This window comes from Xiphias gladius, chromosome 9 (assembly GCF_016859285.1).
Source record: "Xiphias gladius isolate SHS-SW01 ecotype Sanya breed wild chromosome 9, ASM1685928v1, whole genome shotgun sequence".
In the NCBI taxonomy this organism is placed as follows: Eukaryota; Metazoa; Chordata; class Actinopteri; order Istiophoriformes; family Xiphiidae; genus Xiphias; species Xiphias gladius.
The window spans coordinates 17173403-17188940 of record NC_053408.1 but is presented as its reverse complement, the minus strand read 5'-3'; the positions used below and the strand labels follow the sequence as shown (position 1 = coordinate 17188940).

The 15538-nt window shown below is 40.2% G+C and overlaps 1 protein-coding gene across 2 annotated transcripts; it reads left to right on the top strand.

Annotated features, from left to right (window-relative positions):
- Window positions 1-1447: 1447 nt before the first annotated feature.
- Window positions 1448-3797, top strand: lrrc18b (leucine rich repeat containing 18b). Of its 2 annotated transcripts, none has more exons than XM_040135724.1 (3): window positions 1448-1700; window positions 2139-2400; window positions 3236-3797. In XM_040135724.1, the coding sequence occupies exons 2-3, from the start codon at window positions 2143-2145 to the stop codon at window positions 3665-3667; spliced, it is 690 nt and encodes a 229-aa protein (XP_039991658.1). In that variant the 5' UTR covers window positions 1448-1700; window positions 2139-2142; the 3' UTR covers window positions 3668-3797. The 2 variants fall into 2 exon arrangements, with proteins under 2 accessions (XP_039991658.1, XP_039991659.1); XM_040135725.1 differs by having other exon boundaries at window positions 2075-2400.
- The last annotated feature ends 11741 nt before the right edge of the window (window positions 3798-15538 follow it).

The following is a 15538-nucleotide window of genomic DNA, read 5'->3' as shown; positions in this document are numbered from 1 at the left end:
GGAGACAACAACACCTACTGGCAGGTAGGAGTTACTGCGTGGTATTCATAATAAAGGGAAAGTGCATCATATGAAATTCCAGGTCACAGCTGAGTAATGACTGAGGTGAGACTATAGTGTGTGATACAGTATACTTAGCGCTGACAGACGTGTGTGTGTGTGTGTGTGTGTGTGTGTGTGTGTGTGTGTGTGTGTGTGTGACTGGTGTATCATATCAAAGCTTGAGAAATGGGTCCGAGTGGAAACTGTTTACAAACACAGAAGCTGGAATTAAAGGGCAAATGTTAAATCTCTGTCTTATGTGTGACATTCTAATGCATGGTCAGTGTACTGTACCCTTGAATTATATTTTTATCAAGTAGATTTTTTTAAATTATATTTTTCAAGGTGCATTTGACTTGTATACATACCAAAGGTTTGGAAAAAACTTCTTTTTTTTTTTAATTGAAAAAAAGATCTCTGTCATCTTGAAACTGAATTATACTGTATGTTGTGTTACTAAATCATTGATTTAGCATTCCAGCGCACCTTTTAAATGCATCTTTGTGCCAACAGCCAGTTAATTTACAGTTTCTCTAAAAAGCATTTATTTTTAATAAGAATATCCTGCTTATTTTTTAATGAAAAAATTATACTGATACTGATACTTGACACAAAATTCTGTCATGTGAAAATCCCACAGAAAAGTGTTGATTTATTGCGTGAAATGTCTCTCATTTGTAAAGTTGCTTTAGAGACATTTTCACCCATTACTAAGCACTGTGCAGTAAATGGACCATTACAAAAGCACTGTACCATAAGCGCACAGTAACACTGACAAGTAACATTGTACCCTGTTATGTAGCCTGCAGTATTACTATAATTTCAATTATGTAATCATAACTGGGAAAAGCCTTTGTAAAGTAATGTGTAAAGCTGAGTGATCTGAGAGATTTGAAAGCACTTCTTCTCGGACTGAAACTGAAATAGTTAATGTTTTGTGACATCTATTTAATTTGGCCATTTCAGTGCAGAAAGTTTTTTTTTTTTTTAAAGAAAGCAAGAAAGAAAAAAAACAGGGCCCAATATTTTCCTTTTCTTTTTTTTTGTTCTTATCAGCTTTTCTGAGCATCTTTCCTCAGAAACTTTCCACTGAAACCCAGACTTATCTAAATCTTCTTTGGAATGGCAGGGTAAGTCTCACTGCTTTTTTAGAGACCTGGCAACCCTGAGGCTGTCATGGAAAATCACATCCTCCGCCTCCTTACACAATCAATGAGCAACACCGACGCCCTCTCACATCATTTTTATTTAAAAAGAGAGTGATCCTAAGAAACGGTTACCGTAATTTTTTAAACTGACATGTGAATACTGACACCAGAGGAACAAACAGTCTTGCTGTGGCTGCTCCCAGCCATGAAGTATACACAGACCAAGCGGCAGTTGCCTGGGAACAAATGAAAACAAAGGCCATGTCTGGTCAAGTGAGTCCAGGCCACAACTGCAAGCTGCCTGACAGACAACATGTCGACTGTTTCCTTGTCGAACAGCGACGATCTGACGGCACTTTATTTGCAACTCTCTTCGGGGGCATCTTGATGTATAGTTCTCAGGCTGGAGAAAGAGATAGTCAAGTGACACAGAATCTAGAGTCTTAATCCTTTTTGTCTTTTTCTTGGTATTCAGTGCACTGGTACAAGGAAGTGGACTTATTACTGGTGGTAAGAAATAAGAGTTTCCTGATTGTTCATTTCTTTATAAGAAAACTAAAAACATGTTTTTTTAAAAATAATATTCACTTTAACCTTTACTCTGATATTTCTGTTTATTCTGACTGACACTTCTTATCCTCTTTTCATTTTGAGCACCATAGTATTGCTCTTAATCAGTACTGTACACTGATTACACAGTGTAAATACACTAGAGTAAAGTGTTAGTGAATTGGCTTTGTCATGGAACAATGGGTGATAATGTTACGCATATTTTATCAAGGGAGGAAGGCGAAACTCGACTTTGTCTACTGTATCAGCTGGCAGGACTGTGTTCGGTAACACAATCTTGCAGGCCGGTTCAACTGTCAACTCCTCTGCCACAGGGCCTTGCTGAATACCGTTAAGTACAGACCCCGTCACTGTCCGCTATCTACTGTCTCCCTGCAGCAGAATGGCCAAAGGGAAGAAAAGCAGACAGTCTAAAAGTAGGACCGTCACCCTGAAAATGGCTCAGAACTGCGTGGAGCTGACACTGAATGGGAAACGGCGTCTGGACCTCAGTTTCAAGGAGATCGCCACGGTGCCAAAGTGCATCCAGAAGCTGTGTGACATGGATGAACTGGACCTGAGCAGGAACCTGATCAGGAAGATTCCAGATTTTATTGACCATTTCATCAACATCAGCGTTTTAGATCTGCACAGCAACTATGTGAGTATGGCAGGAAGCTGAGGAAAAAGATGCTTCAGAAAGTGTCACTTTGTTACAGAATAATACTTGACCCAAACTACTGTCAAAACTCTGACTTGCTCTATTAAACACCGAAGCAGGGTTTCAATTTAAAGGGGAATTGCACCAAGTTTACACATATAGGTCCCAGTACTTGTCATGTGGAGTACTACCGGGCTTCTAGGGCTCTGAAGGAGCATGTCATCCCGGTCATCTCAGTTTGGGCTCCAGCTTCTGCAAAATTTGAACTTATAACCAAATTTAAAAATTTAAATTTATCACCAAAAGCTTGCACTGCCCACTGAGATTGTGAGTTTGGAAGACATGAGTGTTTACAAGGCAGAGAAGTTACTGAGTCACATTTTATAGCGTTTTTCTGTCATTGTTAGGTTGATCCGTTTGATCCATTGGTGGTTTATTTTGTGCAGTGTTCCAGCTCCCATGCAGCGACACAAGCAAACTTACCATTATATGGGTAACTCCTAAATGTCTCATCATTCCTTTTTTTGTTTTCGTCTGTACCTTTTTTGCACACTTTGAGATTTTGATTTACTTGGATCGATGAGTTAAGAAAAACAAAGTTCAAACAGTGAGTCTCTCGGCGTGAGCGTCATGGGGCCGTTTTATAACGGATAAGTGTCTGGCTGGATGTCATGGCGTCTGATAAACACAGAGCATTACACAGAGCATTTTCTGTAGGAATCTGCTCATTACAACAAATTTTTTTACAGAAAAAAATGACAGGAAAAGTACATCACAAATTCAAAGGAAATGGTTGCGCTGTCTATTACAGAAAGTGTCCCTTTTTGTATTGTAGCTGGAGCAGCTCCCTGTGACTATCGGCCGTCTCCAGAACCTGCAGGTTTTGAACCTGTGTAACAACCGTCTGATGAGCCTTCCCCACGAGCTTGGCCTGCTGAAGAAACTCCACACGCTGAATCTAGGTCTCAACCAGCTGGAGGCGCTTCCCGCCTCCGTCGGAGCCTTGAAGGAGCTCCGCCACATCGGCCTCTCCGACAACCGATTCACCCGCTTCCCCGTCTGCCTCTCGAGGCTGGACAAACTGGAGAAGGTCAACCTGGACAGGAACCCCATCCTCACTGAGCAGATGCCCGGCGATGAGTCATTAATGATAAAAGAGAGGCTTTACCTGGTCAAAGAGAGCTTCCTGTGTGACGACTGCCTGAAAAATTGCCAAACTGAGAGGAAGAAGATGGAAGACGTGGAGAAAGCAGAGAGCCCAAATTAGTGAGCCTACCTAGCTTGGTGACTCAGGAGGACAGGGAGATGTAGAGGTGGTTTTACTTTAAAAAGTTCATATCATATTGGCCACATTGTCTTCCCAAGTTATTCAAAATGAAGTTTCATTTTAAAATAAATTAGCTGACCATCCAGTGGGTCACTTGGATCACAGAAACCCATCCAAACCTTCACTTTTCTGTTCTTTTCACTTACATTTTATTTTACACAACAAGCCGTATGTGAAAAAATACCGATGTCAAGCACCATAAAACACATTTTGAGCAGGAATCACAGTTGTTTAATTTGCGACACATGCAGACTTTAACTGCATGGAAATTAACAAAAGGAAAATGTATTGTAAATACAATGTATTGTACTGTATGTGTTGACAGCCTCATTGGTCTAGAGGGCAGCAAAGACTACCAGAGGCCACAGATACTCCCTGAGTACCAACACTTTTGTCAAATACCACATTTCTGTCATTGATTCTGAACACTTTTACCAATCGGCAAATTTTGCGAAGTTACTCTTTAATTACAGTAAAAGTACAGGGTGTGTGTCAGTATGTTGTAGGCACCATCACTATCACTTGTGTTTATTTGTAAGGTCTTGAAAAAAAAAGGGCGGTTTTAATCTTTGGTGTAGAAAATGAAATATATTAAGCAGTGTGACGTTCATAGAGTAAGCATCATTCGTTTATTATTATCCTGCCTGATGAAGCATCTTCTTAAATCACTATTCTCCTATAAATAACCACAAATTCAATTTTGGTTATTTTTGTGTTGACATTTAAATTTTAGCATTTATTCTACGATTATGGGCTTTTGAAACCCTTGGGATAAAATTTGAAATTACGCTGTAATCAAACAAAAAAAAAGGCAATTGCTCTTGCTAAGCTGACATATGGGATGCGTGCGGGTTTTAACCCACAAACGATGATGCTTTCAACTCTTATTTAAAGTTGTTATTATAAATATTTTTACATGAACAATGGAACAAATGACTACATTTGTGAAAATGGTCGTTTGTAGTGTACAGAGAACTATCAGCTCAGCTTTTGGTTTTACGGGCCACAACTTACTGCTTAGGTTCATTCTCACCACTCGCATAGTGTCGTTTTCAGCCACAGCAGGCAATGATTTTCAGTGAAATAGCTCTAATAGCTCTAGTGCTTTCTGTTTAGTTATATACACTCACACCCGCACTCACACAATAGTGTTCTGCTTTCACCCATTGAGTGTCTCGCTGAGGGGCACCTTGACAGGCGATTGCCCAGCTCTCCCAGTCGAGATGTAAAAAATTTCCATCATACCTCAAAAAATTGTCAACTGCTGTCTTAGAAAACATTCTTCGCCAAGAGGATGAAGGTCATTGCTTCTGCTTTCTTTTTATTCCCCTTCAACTTGATACCATATCAAGATCAATTCTTATTCACTCCATTGTCACCTTCCTTTGTACGTCGACACTGTCAATACAATCTGAAAAGGGAATAACCTCAGAGGTCCGTGTCATTCAGTTTTTATCACTTCGCTGGGCTGGAGAGTGATGAGTAGACTGGATTAAGATCTCAGTAGATAAACTCATGAAGAGGCAAGCCGTCTGGTATTAACTCTGTCATATTGTGAGACTGAGCAGTGTTACAGTAAAACGGAAAGGACAGAGAGTAGAAGCCTATGGTAAGCAGCAGTATGCTCCTCCTTAAAAAAGGAACCTGTCAGTTGAGATTAGGATGGATGTGACAATTCAACCCTTCACAACGCGCAAAACATGCTGCTGAAGACAAGATGTTATAGTTAGTACTTACTGTAACCACTACTGTATTTATAGCTGAAAAAAGCATCGATTTTATGGCGATTTCTGATTTGTCTGTCGCAGTTTATTAAATGTTTACACCACTGTTTAACATTTAGCTCCATGTGACAGCATAAATGAAACCTACCTGCATCTATCACCAGTATGGCTAATGATATAGAAAAAAACGAAGAAGAAATTACACAAGCACAAAATTAGTTTCAACTGGTATGTTCATCCTTCCTTGACAACCAAAAGTAAAAGCTGTGATTGTAAATATATTTTTTTGTTTTGGTTTTGTTTTTTTACGGTACTTTCCTGTGGTTAACCATCACTTGGTGTTTTTAGTGTGATCTTTATTTAAATAGCCGCTAGCTGGAGGTCCGTCACAGCTGAACAGTCTAATGCCTCTCTGCCCAACATTCCCGGACACACAGACACTGTCAGAACTATTGAAAATCAATTCACACACATGCACACACATATAGATGTGCTGCCTTTTTGTTTCTCCTTGCTTTTTTCCTGAGCCGTTCCATCAGTCCCTCCATCCCCCCGCTCTCTCGCTGGGCGTCAATCACCCAAACACACTCAGGAAGGCGGAATGAATGAAACAGGATTGCTGTAGAGGCAAAGCAACGTGGCCACAAATAGGATGTAATTCATTTTGATTGCATGGCCCTGGCTCTGTTATTGGCTGAGACAGAGGGCACATGGACTTTGTAACGTTATAAGAAATGAAAGTAGGGACTCAAAAAGTCATTGTGGGGCTTTCCATCAAGTAGAGGCTCCACTTCCATTTACATTTTTATGTATCAAAGGTTCCATTTGTGTCATTTAAATTGCCACATTAATTTTAAGACATCAGTAGTCTTTCATTTAGATGAATGACTTTACAGGTATCCAGCTAAATTCAAAATCAAATTGACATTATAATAATGCAAAATTTCTTAAACCTGCATTAATTGATTTTTTTGTCCACTTGGGGGCAGCGCAACTGACTGTACACAGCTCAAGCTGTGCACCATGATTTGTGTGTTATTAACTAATATCACAGAAATCATGGTATTCTCCTGGTCCATTTTGAATACATCATTCAAACATTAACGTTGTAGGTCTGCTAATGACATTAACAAAAGCTAACTGGAGTCAGGAGTCAGTAAAACTGCAGTCCAGTCAATAAAACCAGATTGGAGGTGTGGGTGAGAGCTACTTTGACTTATAAAAAACATTCTAAGAAGCATCTGCTGATGTGAACCAAGCCTAACAGAAAACAGATCTCGGAACTGTTGATTTGCATGAAGCTGGAAAGAGTTGAAGAGTCACTTCAAAGAGTTTAGATATTCATCAGTCCACAGTCAGACAAACTGTCTATAAATGGGGATGATTTAGTTCTGTGGCTACTCTCCATAAAAGTATACGCCCAGCTGAGGTGACTTCAAAGGCAAAACACAGAATGATCAATGAGGTAAAAGAAAGAAGCCCAGAGTAACAACTAAAGGCTTCTGGCCTTTAGTATAAATCTAGAGAGATCTTTTTAAATAACTAATGTAAAAAGGATGGGTGTAATAAGGTATGGCTTCCGCTTACACCTTTATGCTCTATATAAACCTGTTTTGATTTGATCTGTCGTTCCAAAAAAACAACTTATGATTATCTATTTATTACTTATTTGCATGTGTAATTGACTTGTATAAGCTGAAAATGACCAAAACAAACTAAAGACTAAACTAAACTAAAAGGCTTAAAGGAATCATTGAAGCTGGTTAAAATCTCTGTCACAGTGTGCCCGAAGTCTGCCAAAGAGCACCTTGACACTCCACAATGCTATGAAACTAAGGTTTAATTGTTTGGGGCGAACGTGCAGCACTATGTATTGTGTGAAGAAGTGAAGTGCATACCAGCATGAAAACATCATCCCAACGGTAAAGTACCATGGAGGGAGCGTCATGATTTGAAGCTGCTTTGCTGCCTCTGGACGTGGACCAGCTCACCATCATCAAGAGGAGAATTCCCAGGTTTATCAAGGTATCATACAGGAGGATGTCAGGGTGGCCGTCCACCATCTGAGGCTCAGGAGAAGTTGGGTGATGCAGCAGGACAATGACCCTAAACATCAGAGTAAATCTACCACAGAATGGGTTCAAAGAAAGGAAAACCAGACTTTTGGAGTGGTCCAGTCAGAGCCCAGACCTTACCCCAATAGAGATGCAGTGGAATGACTCAGAGAGCTGTTCACAGATGACATCCTGAGCATTTGGCTGAGCTGAAGCAGTTCTGTGAGGAAGAATTCCTCCTCAACGTTGTGCAGGTCTGATCCGCAGCTGCCGGACGTATTTGAGGTTATCGCTGCCAAAGGAGGGTCGACCAGCTATTAAATCCAGGGGTTTACTTACTTTTTCCACCAGCAATGTGAATGTTTAATGGGTAGGTCCCGTGGATATGTGAACGATTATAATTGTTTGTATTTTATTAGCTTAAGCACATTGTGTTTGTCTATACATGGGACTTAGATGAAGATCAGATCATAGTATGACCAGATCAGTCCAAAGGGTTCACAAACTCTGTCTTGCCAACGTATAGTGTGAGTGAAACGTGGCCTGTGTAGACAGCTGGAGTGATTAAAACAGAAGCGTATCGGTTATGTCAGATGTGTGGGACAGTCATCTGAAAAACTAAGCTGAAATGCTTTCTTTGTAGATATGCTGATGATTAGATCCCTGATAATGACTACGAAGTCAACTAATTGTATTATGTCTTCAGAGCAGCTCATCGTCTGGAAAATGCTGCTGTGCAACCACTGTAATCTGACAAAAAGACTGAGTAAGAGAATTCAAACAAAGAGACAGCCAGACAGGCAGAAGGCTGCCATCCAAACTGCACACGCCACAACCTGCTGTCCTGTCAGCTCCTCACATAACCATTAGTGGATGACATCATGGCCCTGAGCTAATTGTCAGTGACAGAGTAGTGAGGGAGGGTAATGGGGGTAGAGGGGGGGGTTGGAGAGAGAAAGACAGAGGCAGACGGACCGACTGGGCTCAAGGGAAAACACCTGTCTGCTGTATGTCTCCTCAGTCAGTCACACTACTCCCGTAACGTGCACCTAATTTCATGTTGTTTCTCCGAATTAAAGGATGAGAGCTTCAGTCACTGGACTGTTACTTATTAGAGAGAGAGGCTTTTAATGAGCAGCATTTGTGAATTATTTGTACCAGTGTTCTGACTGCAGTGTTGTAGCATGCGTATTAGCAGAAGTACATTTAAAATTCCACAGAGGCCTTAACATTGCATTGTAGTTACAAAAAACATTTCTACTTTCAGCATTCTCCTGCTTACACATTGTTATTTTCTTACTGCCAGTGGGACAATTTACCTAAATTAAGATTTAACAGAATAGTTGTCAGGACTTGCATATATGAGCTGCTGAATGAGCTGAGAGTTTTAAGGACACTCTGTAGCATAAAATCGTTCACTAGGCTACTTAAGGTTTATTAAATCATGACATGCAGGGGCTCTATGATATAACATATTTAACATGAATTCCTGTTGTAAGCTTCTCCACGTAACAGCACCAAGTGCAAATAAAAAGTTCCTTATACATTTCTTTTGAAATGTAGGTTTTAATGTTAGTATTCAAAAATACTTTTAAATTTTAATTCATGATCCTGAACTTGTTTGTGTTGAATAAAACCCTCTAACTCTTTACATATGGTTGTCTAATATAATATTGATATATATCAATACAGAGTCAGTTTTCTAGAACATTAATTTAGAAAATGTTTATAGATACCATAAGATACATCTATGATATGGATGGAAAGTGTTATTAGTATAAAATCTTCTATGGGAATAAAATCTGATTTTACTACATATATTTAGAGAGGCAGAGTTAATCTCAATACAGCCACTGATGCAGCCCATCACAGACAGTTCCCGGGCGATCAATAAATAATGCTAAGTCAACAGTCACACCTTCGGCAGCCACCCACGGGTCTGTTTTAGTGCAGCCCATCCCTGCCCATATGAAATTTTAATCATCCTCAGTATCAATATTTCAAAGGGTTTTTCTAAGCACTGTGGATTCTGAGTACTTGTTAGTATTCTGAACATTGGTTCATCCTCAGCGACGTTATTTGTCCTCAACCAGGAGGGATAAACACAACCAGTAACAAGAGAAGCAGGATTGATTTCACTTTCAACATGGATTGCTTTGGTTCAAGTTGTACATACAGGGTTTTGTTGTTCTGCAACCCAAACAGTGACTACGTGACAGCATGTTGAGGTATTTCCAGCGATTTGGCAGCAGAAAACATTTCAGCAATGTTAAACCCTGGTCACACCATAAGAGGCACAGCGCAGTTCATCTCTGTGAACTTGCAAAACAGGTGGTGCTTGAAGCTTCATGACGCAGTGATACTCACAGGACTGGCTTGAGGATTACCATAGTCGGGAGCATTCTCCAAGCTCCAAGCTAGACAGCTTTTGTTTGGTTTTGTTTTGTTTTTTGTTATTTTCTGTTAGCAAGCATGGTTAGCTCAGTTGCTAACAATAATGCTGACAATAGACATATTAGTACCACCAACTCCTGACTCATAACTGTTCGTAAATCGTGCCTCGTTTGTGGAGCAGTTTGTACTATACTAATACTACTACAAATAAGCTATAGAACTTTTTCACAGCAGGTGGTTTGGCTTTTCATAGCAGGAAAAGAACAGATATAAAACCATGTTCACGTCATATGGGATGGATGAAAGACATGGGAAAGATTTTCATTTTAACAACTTGCAAGCGTTCCATCATCCTGATGGTTGTCTGATTATCGAGTTACTCGTCTGAAGATTAAAAATGTGGCTGAGTGATGGTGCCTTGAGTCTCCAAGGCCTGCCGACTTTCCCTCTGTTTGTAGAAGTATTTATTTCTAACCTCAGTGGACAAAGCTCTTTCATGGTAACACACAGGTTGCACCTGTCCTCCATGAAATCTAGACTTATAAAGCAGCTCAAAGTCCAGACAAATGGGATCTATATTACAATATTGCAGTCGTCTGAGTCTGAACACTACAGGCGCCAAAGAATGGAAATCCTTGGAAGAGAGGAAAGGTTAGACGTTCACCGTTTACAGTGAATCCCCCTGAAAACACATTTCAATTGTATGTGAATCGTATTTCAAAAATGTGATTGACATGAATGCAAACTATTTTCATAAACATATTCCATCTTAAATCTTAAAACCTTGCCCTAAGATATCAGTAGGTCGCCTGCATAATACAAGGAGGGCAGAGATATGGACACATCATGAAGTCACAGTTGTCCCATACAGCGTAACACTTTCAACAACACAACTGACACGCTAATCATAAAAGAAAGAACACAGGGAGGGCTTTTAGGCATAGTCACTCTGCCAGAGTTGTTACTTCTTTCGTATTCAAGATCTACTTTCTTCTCACTCTCTGCAATACGCAAATGTGTTTTTACTCATAGTCAATATCAAATGTATGTTTCTGGGTTATTTTTGCCACCTTTTGTCAATAAAATGACAGTCACTGCCATTTATCCTTTTTTCCACATCAGTGTTAAAAATTCAGTAGTAGTGCATGTGATGTGATAAGTACAACACAGGAATAATTATTTCAGGATCACATGTTGGAAGCTGCAGGTGATTTCATTTTCAATGGATAACGTGCTCTCCATCAAGACTGCATGCATTATTTACACCTCACTCATTGGTCCTAATGCAAGACACAATAGGTACAGACCTTCAAAGATTTTAGCTTCTTGTGTGACTTGCTGGACAAAAGGAAAGACAATAGCTGTGGAAAACTTCAAATGAAGCGACTAGTGAGTCAATCAAACTCAAGCTACCAGCCTCAGCACAGATGTTATTTTAAAATTCCTCTCTTTTCCCTTATGACCATTAGTTGATTTGAATGTCTAGATTCATGCGAATATCAACCACATTTGAAATTAAATTTGCGTGGTTCCTGGTTAGAAGCTATTTATCCTATTTTTTCAAGCTGTTTAGCTAAGCCTCACTGTTTGACAATGGTGCATTAATTAAGAGCTGCAATCAGACATGCAGATCATATGTGTCCAGTTATACTGTCCAGTTACTAAAATTTAATCCACCTCTTCCAGGCCAAGCTGAAGTCAGCAAGTTTTACTCTTAGTGGCCACTGATACTGCCTGATGAAGTCTAGATAAATGTGGTCTTTGTTGAAGAAAAGGCCATCCAACCTTACAATACATTACATTCGTCTGGATCCAAACAAGTTTTTATCAGGTCTGCACAGCATACTGTCTTGTGTGCACAAGATAACAACTCGCGCAAACAAGATTGGTATCTTTTGCCAGATAACACCTTGTGCAAACCAGATAATATCCAATAACTTGTGCGCAGAAAGTTCAGAACTTGTTCAAACTAGAAGATAGCTTGTGCGAGCAAGATAACAATTTATCTTGATTTATCAACAAGATATTAAAAGACAAAGTAATAACTTGTGCAAACAAGTTAACATCTTCATAAAAGATTTAAAAAATATTATCTTCTTACAAAGGGCTCCTTCCAAAAGATATTCTGGGAGATGTAAGATACAACAACTTAGCGAGAAGTAGAAGACCAAAAGCAGATATCACAAACACATAAATTACAAATCTCATTCACAGTACTCCACCCTAAAAAGGACTTACTCTGATACAGGCTGTCTCCTTCACATCAGGCTGGGGAGAATGGCCTGACAATCGAACTAGCTCTAAAATAGACATGGAAGCTTGTATATACAAGAGTTATGGTGCCAGTGGAGTGTATACAGAGAGCAACCCAATGTTTATGGCTAAACAAAAACAGGAAAGCTATGGTTGAGTGCTGCTTTGGTGGTTTGCAACTCTGCCACTAGTCTTGCTTGTGTCGCTTCAAAAGTCCGTGTTCCCTCCTTTTCTCACCTTCCTGTCTCTTTTTCTTGAGTTCAAAATCCCAGTGGGGGATATCAGAACAAAATAATGATGATTCGGCTAATAGATTCAGAGTGAAAAAACACCCAGAGACACACCCAGCATGGTGTAGCCACATCGCTTTCACCCAACCTCAGACTCAAACCAAGCACTAGCACTGAAGGCTTTTTAATGCTGTCTCATTTTGGCTCCTTTGTGTGTTTGTGTATGTGTGTGTATCACTCCTCACTGGCTTTGCTTCATCTTGGTTTCTTGTCGGTGTGTCCCTTCTCTTTGACCGTTTCATTTCAGCTCGTGTGTGACCCCTATCTCTGTTTCTGTCAGCCTCGTTTTGGCTCCATTTTGAACGGCTCTGTGCATTAGGTCTAGCTCTGCATTTGCTGCTTCATCTTAGCTGCGTGTTGGCCTGTGTGTATGTGCTTTTATGTTATGTGAGGGCATACACACACACTTAAAAACACACACACTCACACACACACACACACACACACACACACACACACACACACATTAACAGACACACACACACACACACACACACACACACCCCTCCACCCCTTTTGTGTCTCTTTCCCTCTTTGCTCTGTAATAAGAGCAGCTGTGGTTGACGTGAGGCCAGCTCTGATTCAATTGCAGTGCAGGACTTAAGGCTATTATCCTCTGTACACTGGAGGAGGAGGGAAGCCCGGCTGCTGTAGCACAGCTGCTACAGCAACGACAGGTCTGCCTTCCAGAGAAGACTGAGCGTAGGAAATTCAGACTTCAGATGGGGGAAAATGCAAAGAAACTCCTTGAAAGCAGAATATCATGTAAGGAACTCAAACACTCTGATTTAAGAACTGAACAGAAGCCTCTTGTTGTGTACTTTTCTCAGCTGGACGATATGTTATTATGTCCTAAAATCTGTCAGTATTTGGTCATAGCAATAAAGGAAGGTCAAAATCTAAACTAGTAGTGGTGTGATAAGAGCTTGTGTTTTTTTTCCATTAGTTAAAATTCCCGTCTCTTTCAACAAATAAAAATTAAATGATAATGTGAAAGACAGATGAATAGACAAAGTAACTCATTAATGCAAACTGTTATTCAACAACCAGCATGCATTTGTGGAATCACATACTGTAAATTCTAATCGGTCAAGCTGTGTCCTTCATTTCTTAAAACTATGTCTCGGTCTATTGCGCTAAATGGCATCAACACATATTTCAGTAACCTTTTGTCTCTGCCAGTAATGGTAATGGTAGCTCATGTTAAAGGTTCTTGAATGGAAAAATGTAACATCTATGCTGCTTTAGAAAGCCAGACAGCAATAACTACAGAAAGGCTGCTTAGCAAAGGTGTATGACAGCTACTGTATATAAGTTAAAAACCTTAATTCCATGGCCTTTTTAGGATGATTATTCAGTGTCAGATAAAATCAGATACTGTCCTCAGTGTCTGGACAATCTAAATGACATCGAAGCTAGGCTAGTTCACTTGTAGCAGGGCTAGTTTTTGTTTGTTTTTTTCTCCACGGCAGCTAATGCCTTATTGAAGTGGTATAACAAACTCAATTACTAAGATTTTGAGCATCAAAAATGATTTTTCAATTACAAAAACCTTTTCAGAAAAAGACACTAAATTAGCTTTAGGTAAGACTAACTGTAACTACACTCCAGCTAGCCTTACCTAGCTGGAGTAAAGTTAGGTTTTTACCTCCTTTTTGTAGCTACTGCTTCACCCTCCTGTTTTGTTTTGTTTTCTTTCTATGGCATAATAATTTTTATATGGTAAAACAAATAGATTAGAAAGTTCTGGTCTTTACTCAATTTTGACCAAATACGCAGTTTTCTGTTTTGGCTTTGTAGGGCAGTATGGACTAAATTCACCCATCCTTTCTATCGGTAGGAGTGAGTGAGCAGGTTGTAATGCAGGCTGTCAACCCTCTAAATCTTCCTCTACAGTAAATGGTCACTACTGGAATATCATTGCATCAATGCTGTCTGACGATTTAGCGTGGAAAGATTTACTGACCAAAACTAGACTAAAATATCTTCAATTTTATTGTTGTCTGTTGTTTTATATGTTGTGACTAAAACTAGCATTCATTTTTGTCAAAAGACTAAGACAACAACTAAACCAGAATCGGGTGCCAAAATGTAGTGGTGACATTTGTCCTCTTAGCTATAAATTTTATCTTGCTACCAGTGCCACACTACTAGACACTTTCTTGTATCAATTACAGGCCGCCTTAGCTCAAGGCGACAGGACATTGTTTGTTAGAGTTGGAATTGTATTTTTTTCTCCCCCATTTTTTCTGAGCTGTGCCACTGGAATGCCTGGAAGATGTAATTACGACCGACTATATGACTTGGGAATTTCCCACGTCTGTCTTTGAATTGAAGGCAGCATTATTCTTAGAAAGCCAAAAGGGATGAAGACAAACATATTTAAGGACAGTGATCGAGATGAACTGAGAAGAGAACGGTTACGAGAGATGTGGGCGAGAGAAAAGGAGATCAAAGATTGGTATAGCGAGATAGAGACAGAGATAGAGGTAGGAAGAAAATGAGAGAGAAAGGAGAAGAAGGGTGGGGGAAATGAGTGATTAAGGGAACGAGGCGGAGACGAGCTGAGGACCTCTACAGCTTAATTAGGTTCAGAAGGAGGAGACACCTGCCAGATGAACACCCCCTCCCCTTCTCTCTCTCTCCCCTTCATACACACATGCAAATCTGTATGAAAAAGCAGTCATTGCAAAAAAAAAAAATAAGAACACTTAAAATCAGGCATCTGTTAGCCGGTCAGACCTGCGTTCTGCTGGTGGGATACCTTCCCCAAAAAACCTCCTCCTCCATCTACCGGAGGCGGATGTACCACCATGAATAATGTAACAGGGAGGGATGGAGGCCACTGGGCGTGTGTGCACGGAAGAAAAAAAAAGGGGGGTAGATCCTCCTCCCTCTCCTTCACCACCCCCTTCTCTTTCCATTCTCCTCCCCACCCCTGTTCACCCAACCCCCTAGCTGCCGGCCGCACTGCAGAAGGTCAGAAAGAGAAGAGGGAGAGGAGAGAGGAAAAGACACAGTGAGGTAGAGGGAGAGACAGGGGTGGGGTGCTTGGATGTACATGAACATGCCGACAAGAGAGCGTGTGGACGAGCG